The 18448-nt window shown below is 36.7% G+C and overlaps 1 protein-coding gene across 20 annotated transcripts in view; it reads left to right on the top strand.

Annotated features, from left to right (window-relative positions):
- The window catches only part of DTNA (dystrobrevin alpha), a 484963-nt gene that overhangs the window by 380717 nt on the left and 85798 nt on the right, over positions 1-18448 (top strand). For 11 of the 20 annotated variants that reach the window (XM_078153434.1, XM_078153431.1, XM_078153432.1 and 8 more), the window contains 3 exons: positions 3428-3552; positions 10711-10794; positions 12535-12624. In XM_078153434.1, coding sequence (XP_078009560.1) covers positions 3428-3552; positions 10711-10794; positions 12535-12624 — 299 coding nt within the window. Of the gene's footprint in view, positions 1-3427; positions 3553-10710; positions 10795-12169; positions 12463-12534; positions 12625-18448 lie in introns of those variants that run through there. The other 9 variants (XM_020992526.2, XM_078153437.1, XM_020992519.2 and 6 more) reach the window with 2 other exon arrangements.

The raw sequence follows: 18448 nt of genomic DNA, 5'->3' as shown, positions 1-18448 counted from the left end.
GTTGAAGAGAAGCATTCCTTTTAATCCATTTATTTTTCTGGGATTTTTTAAAATTTATTTTTGGTTTTTTATTATATTTATGTAAGTAACTAATCTTTTAGTAAAGAGTTAAGTAAACCAGTTTAGCCAAAATGATGAGAAACAAAGTTCCACATGAATAGCTAGCTGCCTAGCTGATATGCTTGTCACAGGAAGCAGGTGGCAGTGAGTCTATGAGAAATGGCACTATCTTGGTTTCTCACTCAAACGATTTGCTGTCTGCTGCTATATCTTATCATCCCCAACAGTTACATTCAAAAAGCAGTCATAATGAGGATGCTCAGTTGTCTCCATCTTCCATTAGAGCAATGCTCTATGGATCATTTTTTTCTTTTTTTTTTCTTTTCGAAAGGCAATCTTATCAGCTCCTCCAGTCATACTTCTCTTCACATGAGAAGAATGCATGGCACTTGCAACCAAGCCCCTCCAAAGCTAAACAAATTTAAGTTCAAATTATGATGACCCAGAGATAAATTAACTGATCCTAAAGAAGAAAACCCATTAGAAACTTACTCAGAATATGAAGCCTAAATAACAATGTACTTACTTATTGGGGGGAAAAAAAGGAGGCAGAGGAATGTTTAACATTAGCTCACTCATTGTTTACCACTTCTGCTGAATTTACATTTTAGTGATTCTTTGGGGTACTGGCAGAACTGTGCCATCCTCTCAGTGTTTCTACTTGGTTTTGGGGTACCACAAAAATGATGAGGAGACTCTACCCAAATTTTTGGATGCAATTTTTTTTCAGAATCTGTGGGAGGGAAAGTTTTCCATTCAATTAAATTACCAAATATTTATTAAGTAGCTACTATCAGGAAGCTAGGTGGCTCATTAAATAGAGCACTGGACCTGGAGTCAGGAAGACCTGAGTTCAAATCTGGCCTCACACACTCACTAGCTTTGTTACTTTGGGCAAGTCACTTAACTTCCATTTGCCTCAATCAACTGGAGAAGGAAACGGCAAACCATTTCAGTATCTTTGCCAAGAAAACCCCATGAACAGTATTGGCATGATATAATCCATGGAGTCATGAAGAGTTGAGATGACTGAACAACAGTCAGAAAAACTCTGAGAAAAAAAGCCCTTAATGCCACTGAGTCTAACTTCTCTTAGTTTATTGTCTTCTTCCCATAAGATACATACACAGATAATATAGATAACACAATAATGTATAAGTTCTTTTGACATATAAATCAAAATGCTCTGTGAGGCTTTTTTTTTCAAGTTTTTTTTTCTGGTTTTGTTTTTAGGCAATTGGGGTTAAGTGACTTGCCCAGGGTCACACAGCTAGTAAGTGTCAAGTGTTTGGTCTGACGCAGAATTTGAACACAGGTCCTCCTGACTTCTGCCTTCACTCTGTGAGGTTTTTAAAAGCATACTATGTACAAGTAACCCAAGGAAAAATCAAACATAGAAAGAGACACAAGTATCTACCCTCAAGGAACTTAGATCTATTGAGAGAGAGCAGAAGGACATAACATGTACCAAGATAAGTGTGATCTATGGCAGAATATAAGGGCAAAGGGGAGATTAACAAAAATTATTTTAAGAAAATTTGAGGAGAAAGAGATCACTGTCTCCTAGGGGATCAAACAAAGTTCCATTAAGGAGGCAGCCTTGAAGGAAATGAGTTTCAATAGGCAGATTTGTGGAAGGAGAGAGTTTTAGGCCTAGGCATGTCATCTGTTTTTAAGAAATAACCACTTTCATATTTTGTATATCCAGTACCCTGGAGGTTTTGTTGTATTGGGAAAATTATTATTTGTATGTAAATTTCCCCTTCAGTAATAACCATATTCTCATTTTGTCTGTCATTTAAAACTGACTTTGGGGAAAAAATTTAGTTCCCAGGAATAGTCTTTATTTTTCTGAAATATTTTGACTATAAAGTTACACTGGATGGCGCTGTCTTTAGATAATATAATCAGACTATCCAAAAAGAAAATTAGACTCAGTGACCTCTGGGATTTAAAGAACATTATTTTAACTTTTTGGACGATGGTAGGGGCAGTAATGATGGGGAATGGGTAACAGAACTATGAGAAGACATCCCAGGAAACTCTTTGTAGTATTTTTTAAAATAGCTATTTATTAAACAAGGTCTATGTATAAGTCATTGAACTAGAAACTGTGTGGTGTACAAACATGAATGAAAAAGAAGCTTACAAAAAGAGATTGTATAAAATGAATTTGTTACAAAATTGAGTTTATGTGGATGAGATGTTTGAAATGCTAAGAGATTTCCAAAGTGTGTGAAATTACTTCCATTTGGAAAAGTCAGAGAAAGATTTATGGAGGAAGAGCCACCTGAACTGAGCTCAAATGATGGAAAAGAAGCAGATGATGGAGAGAGCAGAAGAAGAAGGGAAGGATACAGTTCAAACAAAGAGGATGGCATGTCCAAAGGCACAGAGGCAGGAAAGGGTGAGAGAAGTGCACAGAGCAATAATAGTCACATTGGGCTGAAACATAAGATACAACAGGCAAATAGGATGTGAAAGGGCAAGAAAGGGAGATTGTAGGCAACTGAATTCTAGGTTAAGGATGTTGGACTTTATTTGCTATGTAATAGAGAGCAATAGAAGAATTTTGATCATAGGAATAATGTGATCCAGGTTATACATCATAGGAATTTAGCTAGTTTGCTTTAAGATACAGTTAAAATTCTGGTATCCTAAGTTATATAGACTGCTTTCTCAATATCATGTTTCAGGAAGTATTCAATAACATCTACCCATTTCTTCTTTTACTCCTTTTGTCTCTAAGTAAGTAGAATACCTTTATTATTGTTCTCTGGTGATTAGTATAGCCTAGTTGGTGAAGGGTTACAATGGAGGAGAAGGAGGAGGAAGGGGAGGAGAAGGAAGAAGAAGAGAAGGAGAAGGAAAATAATGAGGGAAGGCTAGGTTTTTATAGTAAAATTTTCACTTTAGGTGTCAATGTATAAAAGAAAACATGAGATACAATGGTAAATGGTTTCTTGCAGAAAAAGACAATTCAAGTTAAGGGTTTCTGATTGCATATTGATAGGTTATTGGTTACTGGTGTAGTGGATTGAGAACTGCTTTCAGAGTCAAAAAGATCTAGGTTCAAGTTCTGCCTCTGTCATATACTGGCTGTGTGGCCCTGGACAAGTTATTTAACTTCTCAGTGACCCCAGGTAATGTCTTAAGACTCTAAGTTGCAGGAGTCCCAGTCTGCATTGGTAGAGGAAACCCCCTCATGGGAGATTCCTATTACCAGGACTAGTCCATCCCACATACCCATACTCATCCCTTCCTCCCCCACACTCCCAGAAGATTGCCTTGGAGGGATATTTCAGGTGATATCAAAATTATTCCTTGTGCCTGTCTACCTTACCTGTGTCTTGCTTGTCCCTCCTAGAAGTCACCTGCTAAGAAGTTAACAAATGCACTAAGCAAGTCTCTGAGTTGTGCTTCCAGCCGTGAACCTTTGCACCCCATGTTTCCTGATCAGCCGGAAAAGCCACTAAACCTGGCTCACATCGTGTAAGTACATGCAGGCCATGGGGCAGCTGATCATGTTCTTGGGTTCTTGGCCATCATGTCATGTATTTATATTGGTTCTAAGGGAAGTATATATGCATTTACCAGAGTTCAGATTTCAAATCTAAAAATTTTAAATGAAAGACCATTTTTAAAAATGCCACAGCAAAGCAAATATTCTCTTTTCCCTTGACCTAACAGTGAATTAATTATAAGCTAGCTCAACCATCTTAAATATAGAAGGCTTTCAGAAATTGACAAGTTAGATGAGACTTCTGATATTGAGGAAATTATACTATTTGATATTTTAACATGCAAATACTAGTAGAATTTACATCAGCTAATAATAAGGAGAAAATGGATTCATTTGTTTGTTTTTTGGTGTTAAGTATATTCACCTCCTAGATGCTACAAACTCAGAAAATGAACTATCTATTCCTCCCCCCAACCTTCTTTTTCATTTCTCTCAAAAGCCAGAAGTTAAATGTAGTAGTGTTGCATAATGAATAGAGGGCTGACCTTCGATTCAGAAAGACCTGAATCTGTACTGACTCTGACATATAGTAACCATGTGACCCTGGGTAAATCATTCAGTTTTTCAGTGTCCCCAGACAATTCTCCAAAATTATTGTATAAATTAACCTGAGAGACTGTGTCAGTGGAGGGAGTTTCTACACCAGGAAATCCTCACTTCAAAAAATAATCGACACTAAACTGTCATCAAATCTGAAAGTTTTTATACCCCTGGCTGTATAACCGAGCCTAAGAGAGGACATCATGACGGTCAGCTAAGAATCCTCCTCCTTTCTCTCTTGTGCCTAAGCACAAGTAGATGACTATATTTCTGCTACAAGGGCTTACTATTTCCTACATTAAAATCTTCCCCCATGTCCCTGAAACTTTTTGCTCTGGTACAGCTGCCCTGCCATATCAAATAACATTATATTCTTCTCTGAAAGCCTCATAATTGGTAATTCACTGTCCCTAAAATACCATCTCTTTTCAGAGCTGACTAATATCGAATGATTGATGATATTTTCATGAGCAAACTCAAAAACAGGGCTATAGAGCTCCCATCCAAAGCTAGCTACATTTTTCAGTCATGTCCAACTCTTTATGACCCCATTTGAGGTTTCCTTGGCAGAGAAACTGGAGTGGCTTGCCATTTCCTTCTCCAGCTCATTTTACAGATAAAGAAACTGAGGCAAAGAGGGTTAAGTGACTTGCCCAGGGTCATATAGCTAGTAAGTGTCTGAGGCCATATTTGAATCAGGAACATAAGTCTTTCTGACTCTAGGCCCAGTACTTTATCTACTGAGCCACCTAGCTAGCTACATTGACAATTGACCATATGCAAACCAAAGAAAATTACTGTGGCAGTCAGTCAAAGAGATGATACTGTAGGCTCTCTCAAAAAATGAACAAACAAAAATATCTTTTTTTCCAAAGAACTTTTCTTATTTGCTCTGATCACCTGTCTAAAACAGCACATAAATGCTTCGTGCAGTATCCTGGTTGTGACCAATTTCTGCTTTCTGCTAAGAGTTGAGAAATAACTGTATTCAATAAGAGATATAATTAGTAGTCCCCATTATTAACATGCTCACAGTTATTTAGCTGCTGGTAAGAATTAGGCATCTGAGAAGCTGACTCATTTAATATCCTTAAAATCCTATACTATAAAATATGGTTATCTTTGCTTTGTCTTATTATAAATTTGTAGATCATTCCCAAGTGCTAATCATAGGCCCATGTTGAGTTGTTTTTCCTCTGCTTGGGGAAAACCACCTCATATATGCTGATTCTCAACTCTAAACTCCCAGAAGTCCCAATGTTATTAAAAAACCTTAGACTCTCCTCATCCAGACCCTAATTAATGAAAATCAGTAAGCTGCTAGAGAATTGTAATGGAGGTTGCCCCATGCTAACTGAGCTCTACTTCTGAATCCAACAGACATTAGTTCTCTTAAGAAGTACTTGTCTCTCCGGTAGAAGTTAACATATTTCAGCAGTCCAGTACCTCATTCAGTTCTGCTAGGCACAATGAAGATAGATAGGAAATGGATAAGAAAGTTCTTGCTCTATCAGCTTTGCATTTGAACTGAATTACTGCCACATCCTAAAAATAATTTGAAGTGAGTAGCTATGAGGAAGACGCTATCTATTTTCCTCCTAGTGAGTCCATGACAGGGTACAGAATGTTGTTTGTGATCCATAATAAAACATCTATTAAATCACAGGGAAAACATGGCCAACTATATTAGTTACTTATATTGACTGAGGAAAACTATGCATGTCCATTGACGATACATTTTGCAGTATTTTTTCTTATGTTTATTTTAAAGTAATACAGATTAAGCAACATCATGAGAAATATATCCATTATTACAGGAATTTAATCATTACTTTGAAGGTTTACAGGGTTTTTTGATTTGTATCAGTATGGAATGCTTTTTTCAGTTTTACACTTCTGTATATTCCTTCCCCCAAATACTGTTACATTGACCAGATAAACCATCATAATTTTTTTGTTGCTCTCATGCATGATTTTCTATTTTAAAATGTATCTTTTTAACTGTAGCAAATTATCATAGACATGTGATAGCCATCTCCTGGAATGGTTTATTAATCTGTTTAATCTCTTAGTTGAGCATATGTGTAGAGCTAGTCAATATTTACATTTATTATAGACATACCTTTTTAGGCAAAAATAAATATAGAAATACAATTCTCAGTTATTTATATAATGTGTATAGGCAAATACATTTATTTATCTCATCTACCTCACTGATTACATACATTTCTAAAGGCAATCAAGTCTATTCCTGCTCCATCTTACAACATTCAGGATATTGTGATACCTGGGAATTTAGAAATAGCCATCAGATATCATCCATTCCCTTTACCTTTTCATCCCAATAATGATTTATGACTTGGATCGAATTTGGTTCTAGTCTTCTTCGAGATCCATTCTCATATTTTTTAAAAATAGAAAATCACTGGAAGGAACAGATGTAAATTTCAGCAATGGATATAGCTTTGGCTTGATCAATATTTAGTAAATTGGTTGGATAGACTTTTTAAACTTCCTAAAAATCTTAGCGCCACTTTTTTATGTGAATTTTGACAAATGAATGTGGCACTGTAGACCCTAGCAATCTGAAATTTTTATAACTGCATGTTAGATCCAAGTAAAGATACCATATCGTTAGAGAATAATATAAAATAATATTTAAATGGAAAATATTATTTTAAATGAGAGAATTATTGTTACTTTTTTCACAGGGACGAGTGACAGATAAGCAAATCAACATAGAAAAAAATCATTTCCCTCTTTTTCCTCCCTTCCTCCTCCTCTTTTCAAGCAGAGGGCATTTAATGGTCTACCCACTTACCACTTATCTGCCCTCACTTAGCAATATTTAAATAGTTTTCAGGAGCCAAACAGCAAAGGAGTTATGATTTTCGCCTAGATACTATATTGTTCTTAAATGTCAGAATAATTAATGTTCTCTATTCTATTTTTGCTGCCAAAGAGATACTTGGTAAGTATTTTGTTAGAATCCAGTATACTTTTTTAAAGGCTTACAATTATAAATATAAATGGCTATGAAACACGTAATTATGAAGTGAAATATTGGCTTTATAGGCGTCCTAACCTATAATTTCCACATCCATAAATAAATCATTGGACTGTGTTAGCACAGACTTCAGGTGGTTGATTCCATCTTTTGACATTGCTTCTCTGGGCATCATGAGATTGGTTTAAAATCCTCAGTGTACCTTACTCAATAGAATGATTGATCTTTTAGTTAACAAGAAAGGACTATATTACTTAAAAAAGCAGTGTGGTGTTGTTCAAAGAAGGCAGGGTATCTAGTCAGGTCCTCCAACACTTACTAGTCATGTGACTTTAATCAAATTATTTAATCTCTCTCAGTTCCCTCTACTATGAAATGTAGGTTCCTCCAAGCTCTGACATGCTATTTGGAGAAAGGTATGGATAATATTTGATTCTGTGGCCAGTCATCCTACTTTGATACTTATGATGAGCTTGTTCTGACTTCTAGACAATGGAAAAAGGCATTAGTGTTCCACTTTATAAATTGATACTTGCCCATGGAAAAACAAAGGGCAATTAGAGAAGTATATGAATTTTTACATTTTAATTTTTCCTAGGATGCTTTTCTCCCAAATTTAGACATTTTAAAAAAAATTTCACTTTTTTAGATGGCTGCAAAGGATGAAAGCATTTCTTTGGTTCCATGCATCTCATTTTGAACTTGACTTTTGACAGTCCACAGTGGAAATTTTCATAATTCAGTTCAACAGCCTTTATTGGTTGCCTCCTAAATGTAAAGGACTATGCTGGATGCTGAAAAGGAGACAGTGATGAGAAAGACACAGCTTCTCTCCTCAGGAGCTCATAGTCTACTAGGGAATTATAAAACATAAATTTAACACAAACCAGAATATGGAAATAGAAGTAAAATATGGAGAGGATGGGAATTTGTAGACTGATTATCTCCTTCTAGCTTATAGATCCTATATTCCCCGGGTAGATCCCAAGTTAGAACTCCTTTTAAACATGACTAGCTAGTGTTACTCACTTTTGAGGGTATATCAAAATTAACAAAACAGAACATAAAGATAATTTTCACACCTTTAAATTATCCTGAAGCAAATGAAATAAAGGATCATTTTTATTGTTTTTAAAGCTAGAAGGGCTACCTTAGTCATATGGTCCATCCTCCTCATTTTTATGCCAAATGAAGGCCAGCTTACTGAGGTCAGAGCTGTGTGCATGTTTTACTGGAGTGGCCACAGAACTGAAGTAGCTCAAAAGAAACACAAGATGTGCAAATTTAGAGAATCTACCCCAGATGTTCACACTGACTATTTGTGCCTGACCTGTGGTAGAGCATTCCAAGATCAAATTAGTCTGATCAGCCACAGTTAGACACACTGTAACTTGACTCTAACATAGTGATACCATTTTGGTCCTCTTCAAGAACGAAGGACGACAAACAACCAATAGATGAGGAAACTGAGATTCAGAAATATTGAACAACTTGCCCAAGTTCATACATGTTGTTAAAAGCAGAGTTGAGATTCAAACCCAGATCTTCTGACCCTAAAGTCTTTCTACTATACCAATTTCTCTCAAAGTCATTAAGACTCTCAAGCTGTTTAGATTGAATTTTGCATCAAATATTGGAAAGAAGTAGCATTTGGTTGCATTTATGTTGATAGTGTGTGCGTATACACACACACACACACACACACACACACACACACACACACACACACCCTTGCAGACTATTGGTTGCATCCACATTCCTTCATTGTGATAGACAAGGTCACCTTTGTGCTACTAGGGCAACTTCTTATCTCAGAAGGACCAGAAAGTGTAGCCAGTAATAATGCTTCCCTAACTTAAAAATTAGAAGACTCATTATAAATTTCACTTTTTGCCAGACTCATACAAATATTTCTTTATTGGTACCTCTAATGGCTGGCAAATTATAGCAGAGTATTCTGCACTGTAAAGTTAAAGTCTGGAATTTCAGTGAAACCACAATTACTCTCTCACGCAGTGGTGTCTTTCTCCTCTTGCCTCTCCATACAAGGAAATACTTTACCTACTTCAGCTGTAACCAAGGATTATCCAATATTCAATACAAAATAAAACCAAAAACTATTCTTAATAATCAAAAATATTCTTAGCAAAACCAAAAACTGCTCTTAATTGAGTGCTTGGACATCAGCTTTTGCACAGAAAAGAGGTGAAAGAGATATAAAAGAGCATTCAGTGAAGTATAATAGTCAGGTGGGGCAAAAACAAGGTGTGAACCCTCTTGATTAATATTTAGTGCCTAGTAAGGCTTTGAGAGGCAGTGTGATATGCTGCATAGAGAGCCAGACCTTAGGTTCAAGTCTTACCTTTGACTTACACTGGAAAAGTCACTTTCTCACTGCCCCAGACAACTTCCCAAGACTGTAAGTTGCAGGACAATTACCAACATTGATGAAATCACAGAACTATCTCAGAAACGTCCTTTAAAAAGCGTTGGATCTCACTGGAGTGTCATTTATGTATTCTCCCTGTGTATTAACTATTTAAATCTGCTATGATGAGTTTTGAGACAAAAATGTGTTTTCAGAAGAAGCGCATATTAAATCCACATATTAAATATGAAAAAAGCATTAGACCCCATTGTTTCCCATCATTATTGGATCCCATCTCCCAGTGATAGAATGTAAGCTCCTTGAGGGTAGGAGCTGTTTCATTTTTGTCTATATACCCCAAGCATCTACCATAGTGACTGGCACATAGTAGTTGATTAATAAATACGTGTGATTACTCATTTGGGAGAAGTCTTAAGTTTTAAGGATGCCTCAAACTCTAGTACGACAAGGTGAGGAAAAGGGGGTGGTGCTCATACAGTGGAATAACAATCTATGGGAGAGGGCTGTCATCATGACCTGGAGAACTAAGGTGAGAATGAAGCCGAAAATCTAAGTTCATAGGATAACAGATAGAACTGGAAGGTCATCCTAGTTCAGACCTTTCATTTTTCAGATGAGAAAACTGAGGCATGACTTGCCCAAGATCACCCAGGCAGTAAGTAGTAGAGATGGGATTCAATCATTTGGTTCCAAATTCCAGGTTCTTTCTATAACAAGACATTGCCTGCTTTAAGGCCTGGGCAGGAATAGTTAACAAAGCTTGCTCAGTTCTCTTAAGTCATGCTTCTCCTTCCAAGTGGAGAAAGATTATAACTATTTATCAGTTAGCAAAACCCTCTCCCGTTTTTCAATAGTCATGATCATAGATAGTTCTATGACAGTATTTTCTCCTCCACTGGGAGAAGTTAAAAGAATGCAGCATACAATGCTCTAAAAGGCAAAAGTGAGAATAGTGTGCATACTGATGAAGGATGTCTTTCATTTTTCTCCTGGGGTCTAATTTGGGATTTTGCATTCATGGGAGTATATTAACCTCTTTCACATAAAAGTACTATAGAAGTCAATTGGAAAATATCAAACTTTGCGTGCAATCAATTTATATTGGGCAGGAGAGAACCATGACCCTTTTTTTTTTCCAGTGGAAGAGATGAAAGGGGGTGGTTATTTTATTAAGGCTTTTCTTTATTGTAGGCCTCCCAGACCTGTAACCAGCATGAATGACACACTGTTCTCCCACTCTGTTCCCTCCTCAGGAAGTCCTTTCATAACCAGAAGGTAAGTTCAAATGCTATCATAAAATGTCACCTCCTTGATAAATGAGTCTTGAGTCTCTGGTGGGAAAAATATTCTACTTTGAACCATTTAGGGTAAATGTGGGTTGAAAGCTAATTTGGAAATGTAACTGATCTTAATTTCATTCATTATACACTTAAGGAAGGCAGCTGACTCATTGATTTAATATTATTTCTGGAAGTCTAAGTTTACATCCTACCCACAGTAAATTTGTTCAAATCCCACTTGTAATATGCACTACTTCTGTTGGAGAGAATATGAAGTGAAAACCCTAGCTAAATTGCACTTTCTGATATCTGGACTGCAGTTCAAGAAGTTCATAAAAGCCAAAGAGTTGCACAGGTTTTTGGAAATACTTTGATTTGTTGTGCATGGTCCAAAAAAGTCTCATCACCAAAACCATCAGCTGACAAAAACATCCTTCTTGGCAAATGTTACTGTATTCAGAGCAAGGGGTCAAATCAATAGCTGGGAGGTGTGGTTTCCATGACAGTTTAATAAGTAAAACAAGAAAAATGTGTGGAAGTTTGTTTCATCTTCCATGTATTAATTTCCCCATGATCTAAGGGCAGGAATAATTAATACCTCTGAGTTGGTTACACATTAGAAATGTCAAGAGGAACCCTATGCTATTTTATCAACAAAAATATCAAATACATCAAATTATGGTATGAAACTTTGTTGTTTTGAGTACAAAGAGCACAGTCTAATAGGAAAGCAAAAGCAGAGATATAGGAGTAAAGAATTTCCCACACAATCCCAAATGACTCTAAAAAAAGTTACAATGGTCACACATACCACAAAATAATCACAAAGCCATTCACTATAGAGCTAACATTGTTTCTGAGCTACTTAGTGTTTCAGTGTTTACTAAGGAGGGCTTGAAGCAGAGAAAAATAGTACTTGCTACTGTTCTTCTTGCTGATCCACTGCTGTCCTCATACATATATCAGGAGTGACCGGCGATAATGGCATTCCTTACGCTTGTAATTAAAGGAGTAAAAAGAATATGGCAGCGTTTCAGTGCTAGACATGAAGAATTCTAACATAGGAATGTTACAGGAATTATACTAGCTCATTCAACAGAGCGACAAAATATTTAACTTGACTACTACCCAAGAACCATCAGCCAATTCAATTGTTTCTTCAAAAATGAAGTTATGAATTGTCAGACCCAGTCAGAGGACAAGGCATTGTTTTTTCATTATAGTCTGGGAAGATTCCAGTTAATGTTCAGAAATATATTAAGGTCTTCATTTGATCTTTGCTATACTTTCTCTAGGAAACAGTGCATTCTGCAAATGCTCAACCAGAGGCTGACTCCATCCTTATTTCAGGTCATTTTATATCATTTCAGCTTGGACGGTGCTTATGGTGAATGCGTCTAGATGGATAACATGACTTCCTCCACCCTAAAATATTCCTAGGATACTCTGAGCTGCTCTGGGTCCTCCAGGGTGCCCGGTGCCCAGTAAATCAAAATGGTGGCAATTGTTTTAATTTGTTTCCTTTTTTCAGGTTCTTTGGAATGTTTCCTTAGAACCCCAGAGTTGTTTTAAATGATTATATCACATCCTGTGGCAGCCTTGGTTTGCCTCTGGTGTCTATTGCCAAGGGTCCTGTCTAATAAAGCTGTGTCCACTGAATGTCTTTCTGCTCTGACTGGGGCTGGGCTGTGTCAATGGACAATTTTAATGAGGTCTTATTGTTTGAATCACTCAGGTTACTTGAGGGTGCGAGTGCAGCCAGTCCTGTGGCTGATGAGCATTCTCTCATAAAGCTGTATGTAAATCAGCTTCACAGCAACTCACGGTCAGTATGTGCGCACTAAATCCCTAACTGCTGTCGTTTACTAGCTAAACCATCATTAGTCATTCTACTCAGTTACTAAAAATGCTTTGGCAGGATGCCTCAGTGGGGATAGAGGACTTCTGTGGTTTTAATGAAATTCCTATTAAACATCCAAGCAGTCCTGAACCTTCAGCACACTTGCTCCCTTCTTTCTTCCTTTAACACAGTTATTTCATATGATTTCCCACCTTTGTACTGATGTGTAGCAGGTCTATTTTTTCCGATTCTGGCAGGTATTCTAGATCCTCTTTTTGGTATCAAGCCTCTGGTTTTACACAGCTTTGCTCAATGTGACCAATAAATGCCTCCTGGTAGACCCAGATGGTGATTTCTGAGACATCCTTAGTGGGAGAGATGCTATGAATGTTCATTTGTAAGAAACAAATGGCTTCAAGTAGCCCGAACCTTTCTTTTTTTGGGAAAGAAAAGAGCTGGGGATTGAAGCTCCTATGCCCCTTTGAGAAGAAACATGCCAGGTCTTTTTCTTTACCGAGGTGACTGAGCAGGTCTGAAATGGTGTCATCACCCCCACATCTATGCCAAGACGTATTTAATGCTGATCATGGTATGATTTCAGTTATTACTGTGAGAGTAGCTCAGTCCATCTCCCCCATTTATCTTATCTTCATTGTTCATCATGGAGAACATGGACACAAACATCTGACATCTTTCTCAGACTCGTGAGTTGTCAGGCTTTCTGAAATGCATTTAGTTTTAACCATACTGTTGTGACTATCTTTGGGGCTCTTCCCCCTACTCTTTCATTCTTCTAGATGACATGCAACCTAACAATTCAAGAAAACTCTAACCAGTGTGTTTGCAAAGGGCATTCGGTAGGTAACTCAATTTGACAGACATCCTTTTCCTCTGCATCCATTGCCTTTACCTGGAATTTTCAGTTACCTTTATGTTGTTAAACAACTCTTTATCAACTTTATCTCTTTAACAACTAGCATTGAAAATAAAGCAGAGAGAATGAAAAATAGAAATCTTCACCCAAGCATTTCTTGCTACAGGTTCTTTGGCAGCTACCAACCTGGGGTTCTTTGCAGTTACAGTTTGATCTTCAAAAGGCACTAGAATATTTGAATTTTTCCAGCAATTTCCCTTATACAGATTTAGAAGCATATCGTTCTTATGTCCATCATTACTCCATCACACTCTTTTTCAAACCAAGTTTTGACAATTTATCTATACCTAAAAGCCAGGAAGTGATCCTCACAGACTTACTCACTCTTGGCTTTTTGTGTGTTTGCTCTAGTTAAAAAAGCAAAGGTCTTTGTGTTTGATCTTCAACTGGAATATTTGGCTCCACTATTTTCCAGGTCCCCTGGACCCAAACTGTAGCCAGCTATTTTGCAAATGCATGGCATTATGCAAGAATGTATATAAATCGACAGAAAGCTATAAGCCTTGCCTCAATATATTCCCCGTGGATAGTGGGTCAGTAACATTACCTTTGGGTACAAAAGGCACCATCTCGTTACAAGATCAAAAGATCATAGATTTATATCTACAAAGGCTTTAGAAGCCATTAAGTCCAAATGCCCTCATCTTAAAAATCAGGAAACTGAGACACAGGGAGTGACTTGCCCAGGGTTATAAAATAAGTGTTTAAAGCAGGATTTGACCCCAGGTCTTCCTGGCTCCAAACTGAGTGCTCTAACCACTACACCATTTTACCTGTTACTCATTATCATCATTTTCGCAGTTATCTTGTGACCGAGCCAGTTTCACAATACCACACACACCCCCTTTGCAATAAGCACCTCAAAGCATCTTTCTTCAAGGCCCAACCACCTTCTAATTTAATTGTCTTGACCTTTGTGTGCTTATATGAACAGCATGGCGTTGGCATGGGCTGAAGCCAATTCCTATTCCCTTCCAATTCTTTGGAGTAAAGAGCATCCTCAGTTGTTTTCAGCTTTCTGCAGTGGCCAGATGTGAAGAATGCATTTAGATACTGAGTTGCTGTTTTGCCTCCAATGTGAAAGGCTTCACTTACAGGCTCGATTTGTGTTCCTTTACCATGCTTGTCACTAAGTAAGAGGTCACTTTTGCAGTTATTCACTGTGAAGCCAAGCCTCGCCACTCTGCCAACTAAATAGTAAATATCTCATGATTCACAAAACTTGAATATGATTAACATGCTAAAGACTTTCTTCTCTGGTACTTCCAGATCCCGGTTAGTGAGCCAGACATTTTTACTTCAACAACAGTGCATCTGTCACTGTGGTACAAACAAGGAAAGTACAAATTTTCCTCGTGTGTAGTTACACATCGCTTACCCGCAAGGACTTCTCTCAATCCGATGTAGCCTTTCGAAATAACTATTCAGTTCTCTGAGTGTTTGCATTTTACATGAGAACTCCCCCTCATCATAACTTGGGCCTTCTGTCTTGACTGTGCTAAATTGGCGACTGTTCATTTCCATTAGGGGACAGTTAGGTGGTGTGGGTGGATAAAGTATTAGGCCCAAAATCAGGAAGACTCATCTTTCTGAATTCTAATCCGGCCTCAGACATTTACTAGCTGTGTGACATAACCCTTTTTGCCACAGTTTCCTCATCTGTAAAATGAGCTGGAGAAGAAAATAGCAAACCACTTCAGCATCTTTGTTAAGAAAATCCCAAATGAGGTCATGAAAAGTCGGATACTACTGAAAAACAACTAAACAACAGCATTCCTATTAAAATCTCAAGTGACCTGTATTTTATGGGAGGTTCTATAAATTCACTTTTTCTCCCTAAAATTGGGCTTTTTCCTCCTGAATGATTTCTTCAAGTTTAAAGCCTGTAACTTTCTTTCAGAAAAAAAGATATGATTTTGAGTCAATATCTAAATCAACTTAAAATTTTCCTACTATCATATTTACTTTACCTATTAATATGAATTGTCTGAGTTAAAACAGTCACTGCAGGTAAATTCTGTTGTAAGATGCACCAGAGCAATGTGAATATGTTAGAATTTTAACTTAAAATGGAGAGAAATCATATTTTAACTCCAGCTATTGACCATATTAAATTTTTAGCACATAATTAAAACCACAAGTCCCCTATCTTCCTTGCATAGCTAACATCCATTTCTTAGCTTCCGATGCTTTAGTTGTAAGCTAGAACTTTCATGTGAAGGGGCAGCTAGGTGGCCCAGTGTCTAGAGTGCTGGGCCTGGAGTCAGGAAGACTCATTTTCCTGAATTCAAATCTGGCCTCAGATACTTACTAGTTGTGTGACCTTGGGCAAGTCACTTACCCTTGTTTGCTTTAGTTTCCTCATCTGTAAAATGAGCTGAAGAAGGAAATGGCAAGCCACTTCAGTATCTTTACCAAGAAAACCCCAAATGGAGTCATGAAGAGTCAGACACAACTGAAAAATAACTGAACAACAATAAGAACATTCATGTACAGAGATAAATTGTTTCTTGGTAATATGACTATTAGTAATAATAATTATTCAATAGATTCTGATGCTAAGCAGTAGGAAATACTCTGGTAAATTTAGTCATCTGAAGAGCGACACAAGTAAATTTTTCATTTCTAGCATGCTATGGAGTCAAGATACCATTGGTGTTAGGCTGAATTAATTTGAGCTGGTTTCCCAGTGTTAACTCCAACAATATTTAATACATAATGATTTGTTTGTGGCAAGCATTTTAAAATTTAAAATCCAAAGGACTAAAGACAGAAAAAAAGTAGAAGGGGGAGGCAAAAACCTTAAGAAGAAGCATTGTTAGAAACCAAAAAAAAAATTTTTTCAATAAAGTTTCTTCTCTGCAGATAAAATACATTGGTATGTTATCATATTGCACAGTCTTAAATTTATTTAAATTAATTTGATAACATCAAGGTCTGAGTATACTTACACATGGTTTATACCTGAGTATAATATATTCATTCTTCTTTGAAAGCTACTTACATATATTAATTTTACCTACCCATATTTTGCTGATATTCAATGATGTTCTATCAGTTAAGGTTATCATATATTTAACAACTAATGAAAAATTCAGTCTATAATTATGTTGAAGCACGTTTTTTCCAATCATTAGGATACTCATCACCCCACACTGCATTATATAGTTTGCTTTTAGAAAGTTCTTCTCCTCAAATACAACAATTTGGACTTTTCATATAACATTTAATAGATAACATTCTCTTTAATTGGAAGATTTTAAAAGAAATGTTCTGCATGTAAGCTAAAAGGTCAGTATGTATGTGTTTGACCTGTTGTCCCTTTGACTTCCCAAAAGAATCCTTCACAATAGCCAAAAAAGACAAATAACAATTGTCATCTTTCATAGCTTGATGGAGTTGGAGAAGGGAATATTAGAGGAAATATATAAAATATTTATATTTCTGTCATTTTAGAGGTCACTACTGCTAATATTTGAAGACATTTCCATTATGCAATATGTCTGTACCTTTTTTCATTGCTCAATACACATGTATATAAAAATTTTTTATGTTATGCCTGATGGGGATGGAATGTGAATGACCCTATGCCTAATGATGAGAAGGCATGTATACACACACACACACACACACACACACACACACACACACACACATAAATGTATATGTGTGTGTGTATATATATATATATATACACATATATACGTGTGTGTGTTTGAATGATTAAGTGTCAGGGTAGTATACATATATATGCCTTCAACATAACTTCACAAGATGGTAGGAAATATCTGTCAACATCTGTAAAGTGTTTGTTAATGGAACTGTATTCAGTTCAATGTAGGCAGTACCCAATTTACAAATAAGTTGTGTATGTTAATTCATTCAACAGATATTTGCACCGTCATTAAATGTCATGAATGAAGCAAAGATACACAAAATAAAGGCCTCGCTTTCAAGTAGCTTATAATATAATTAGAGCATATAAAACATGCACAAGACAAAAAAATATATAAAATGTTACAAGTAATATGGGAGAAGTACAAAGTGCTACAGGAATTCCAAGAAGGAAAAATCACTCTTGACTAGGTAATATCATACTCAGCTTCATGGAGGAATTGATATTTGAGATGGGTCCTGAAAAATGGTGAGGGTTTTGACAGATGAAGACTCGGGAAGGACACAAATTGAAGGAAATACCATGAGCAGATTTATAGAGCCAAGAAAGGACAAGGAATATTTTAGGAACAAAATGCAATGGTCCAGATTGCCTAAATGTAGGATGCCCATGGGCTATAGTGGAAGACAGGGTTCAAAGAGAATGTTGGTATTAGATCAAAGTGGGCCTACAGTATTAGGCTAGTGAGTTTAGACTTTATTCAGAAGACAATGGAGAGTTAATTGTAGCTTTTTGAGTAGAGGAGTAGTATCAGAACTATGCATTAGGAAGCCAAATCTGCCCACAGTGAATAGGATAGGTTGGAGGGACAAGAAACCAGAGATAAGAAGACCAGTTAAAAGACGATTGCAGTAGGCCAAACAGGAGGCAATGAGGACTTGAACTACAGTTGTATGGTGGAAATGGAAATGAAGGAAAGACATAAGAGATTTCTGCTAGAATTGGTAAAACTTCAAAACTAGATAAAAGGGTGAAGGAGAAGACTGGGCCAATGATAATTCTGAGGTTTTATTCTTAGTTGGTTTGTTTGGAATGTAGAATGCATTTTCCTAAATATTCCATGTTATTAATTGTTGTTACATTCCCAGTTCAGACTTCAACAGCTTATTTAACCCATAATATGCCTGAAGCATAGTATTACACTTTAGTAATTCTGTATTATCTAACCAACGTATATAACATATTTATGTGTGAAAAAA

Source organism: Phascolarctos cinereus, unplaced genomic scaffold (genome assembly GCF_003287225.1).
Source record: "Phascolarctos cinereus isolate Bilbo 61053 unplaced genomic scaffold, phaCin_HiC Scaffold_4;HRSCAF=312, whole genome shotgun sequence".
NCBI lineage: Eukaryota > Metazoa > Chordata > Mammalia > Diprotodontia > Phascolarctidae > Phascolarctos > Phascolarctos cinereus.
Note: the sequence above shows the minus strand (reverse complement) of the source record. Positions and strands in the feature narration are given on the sequence as shown.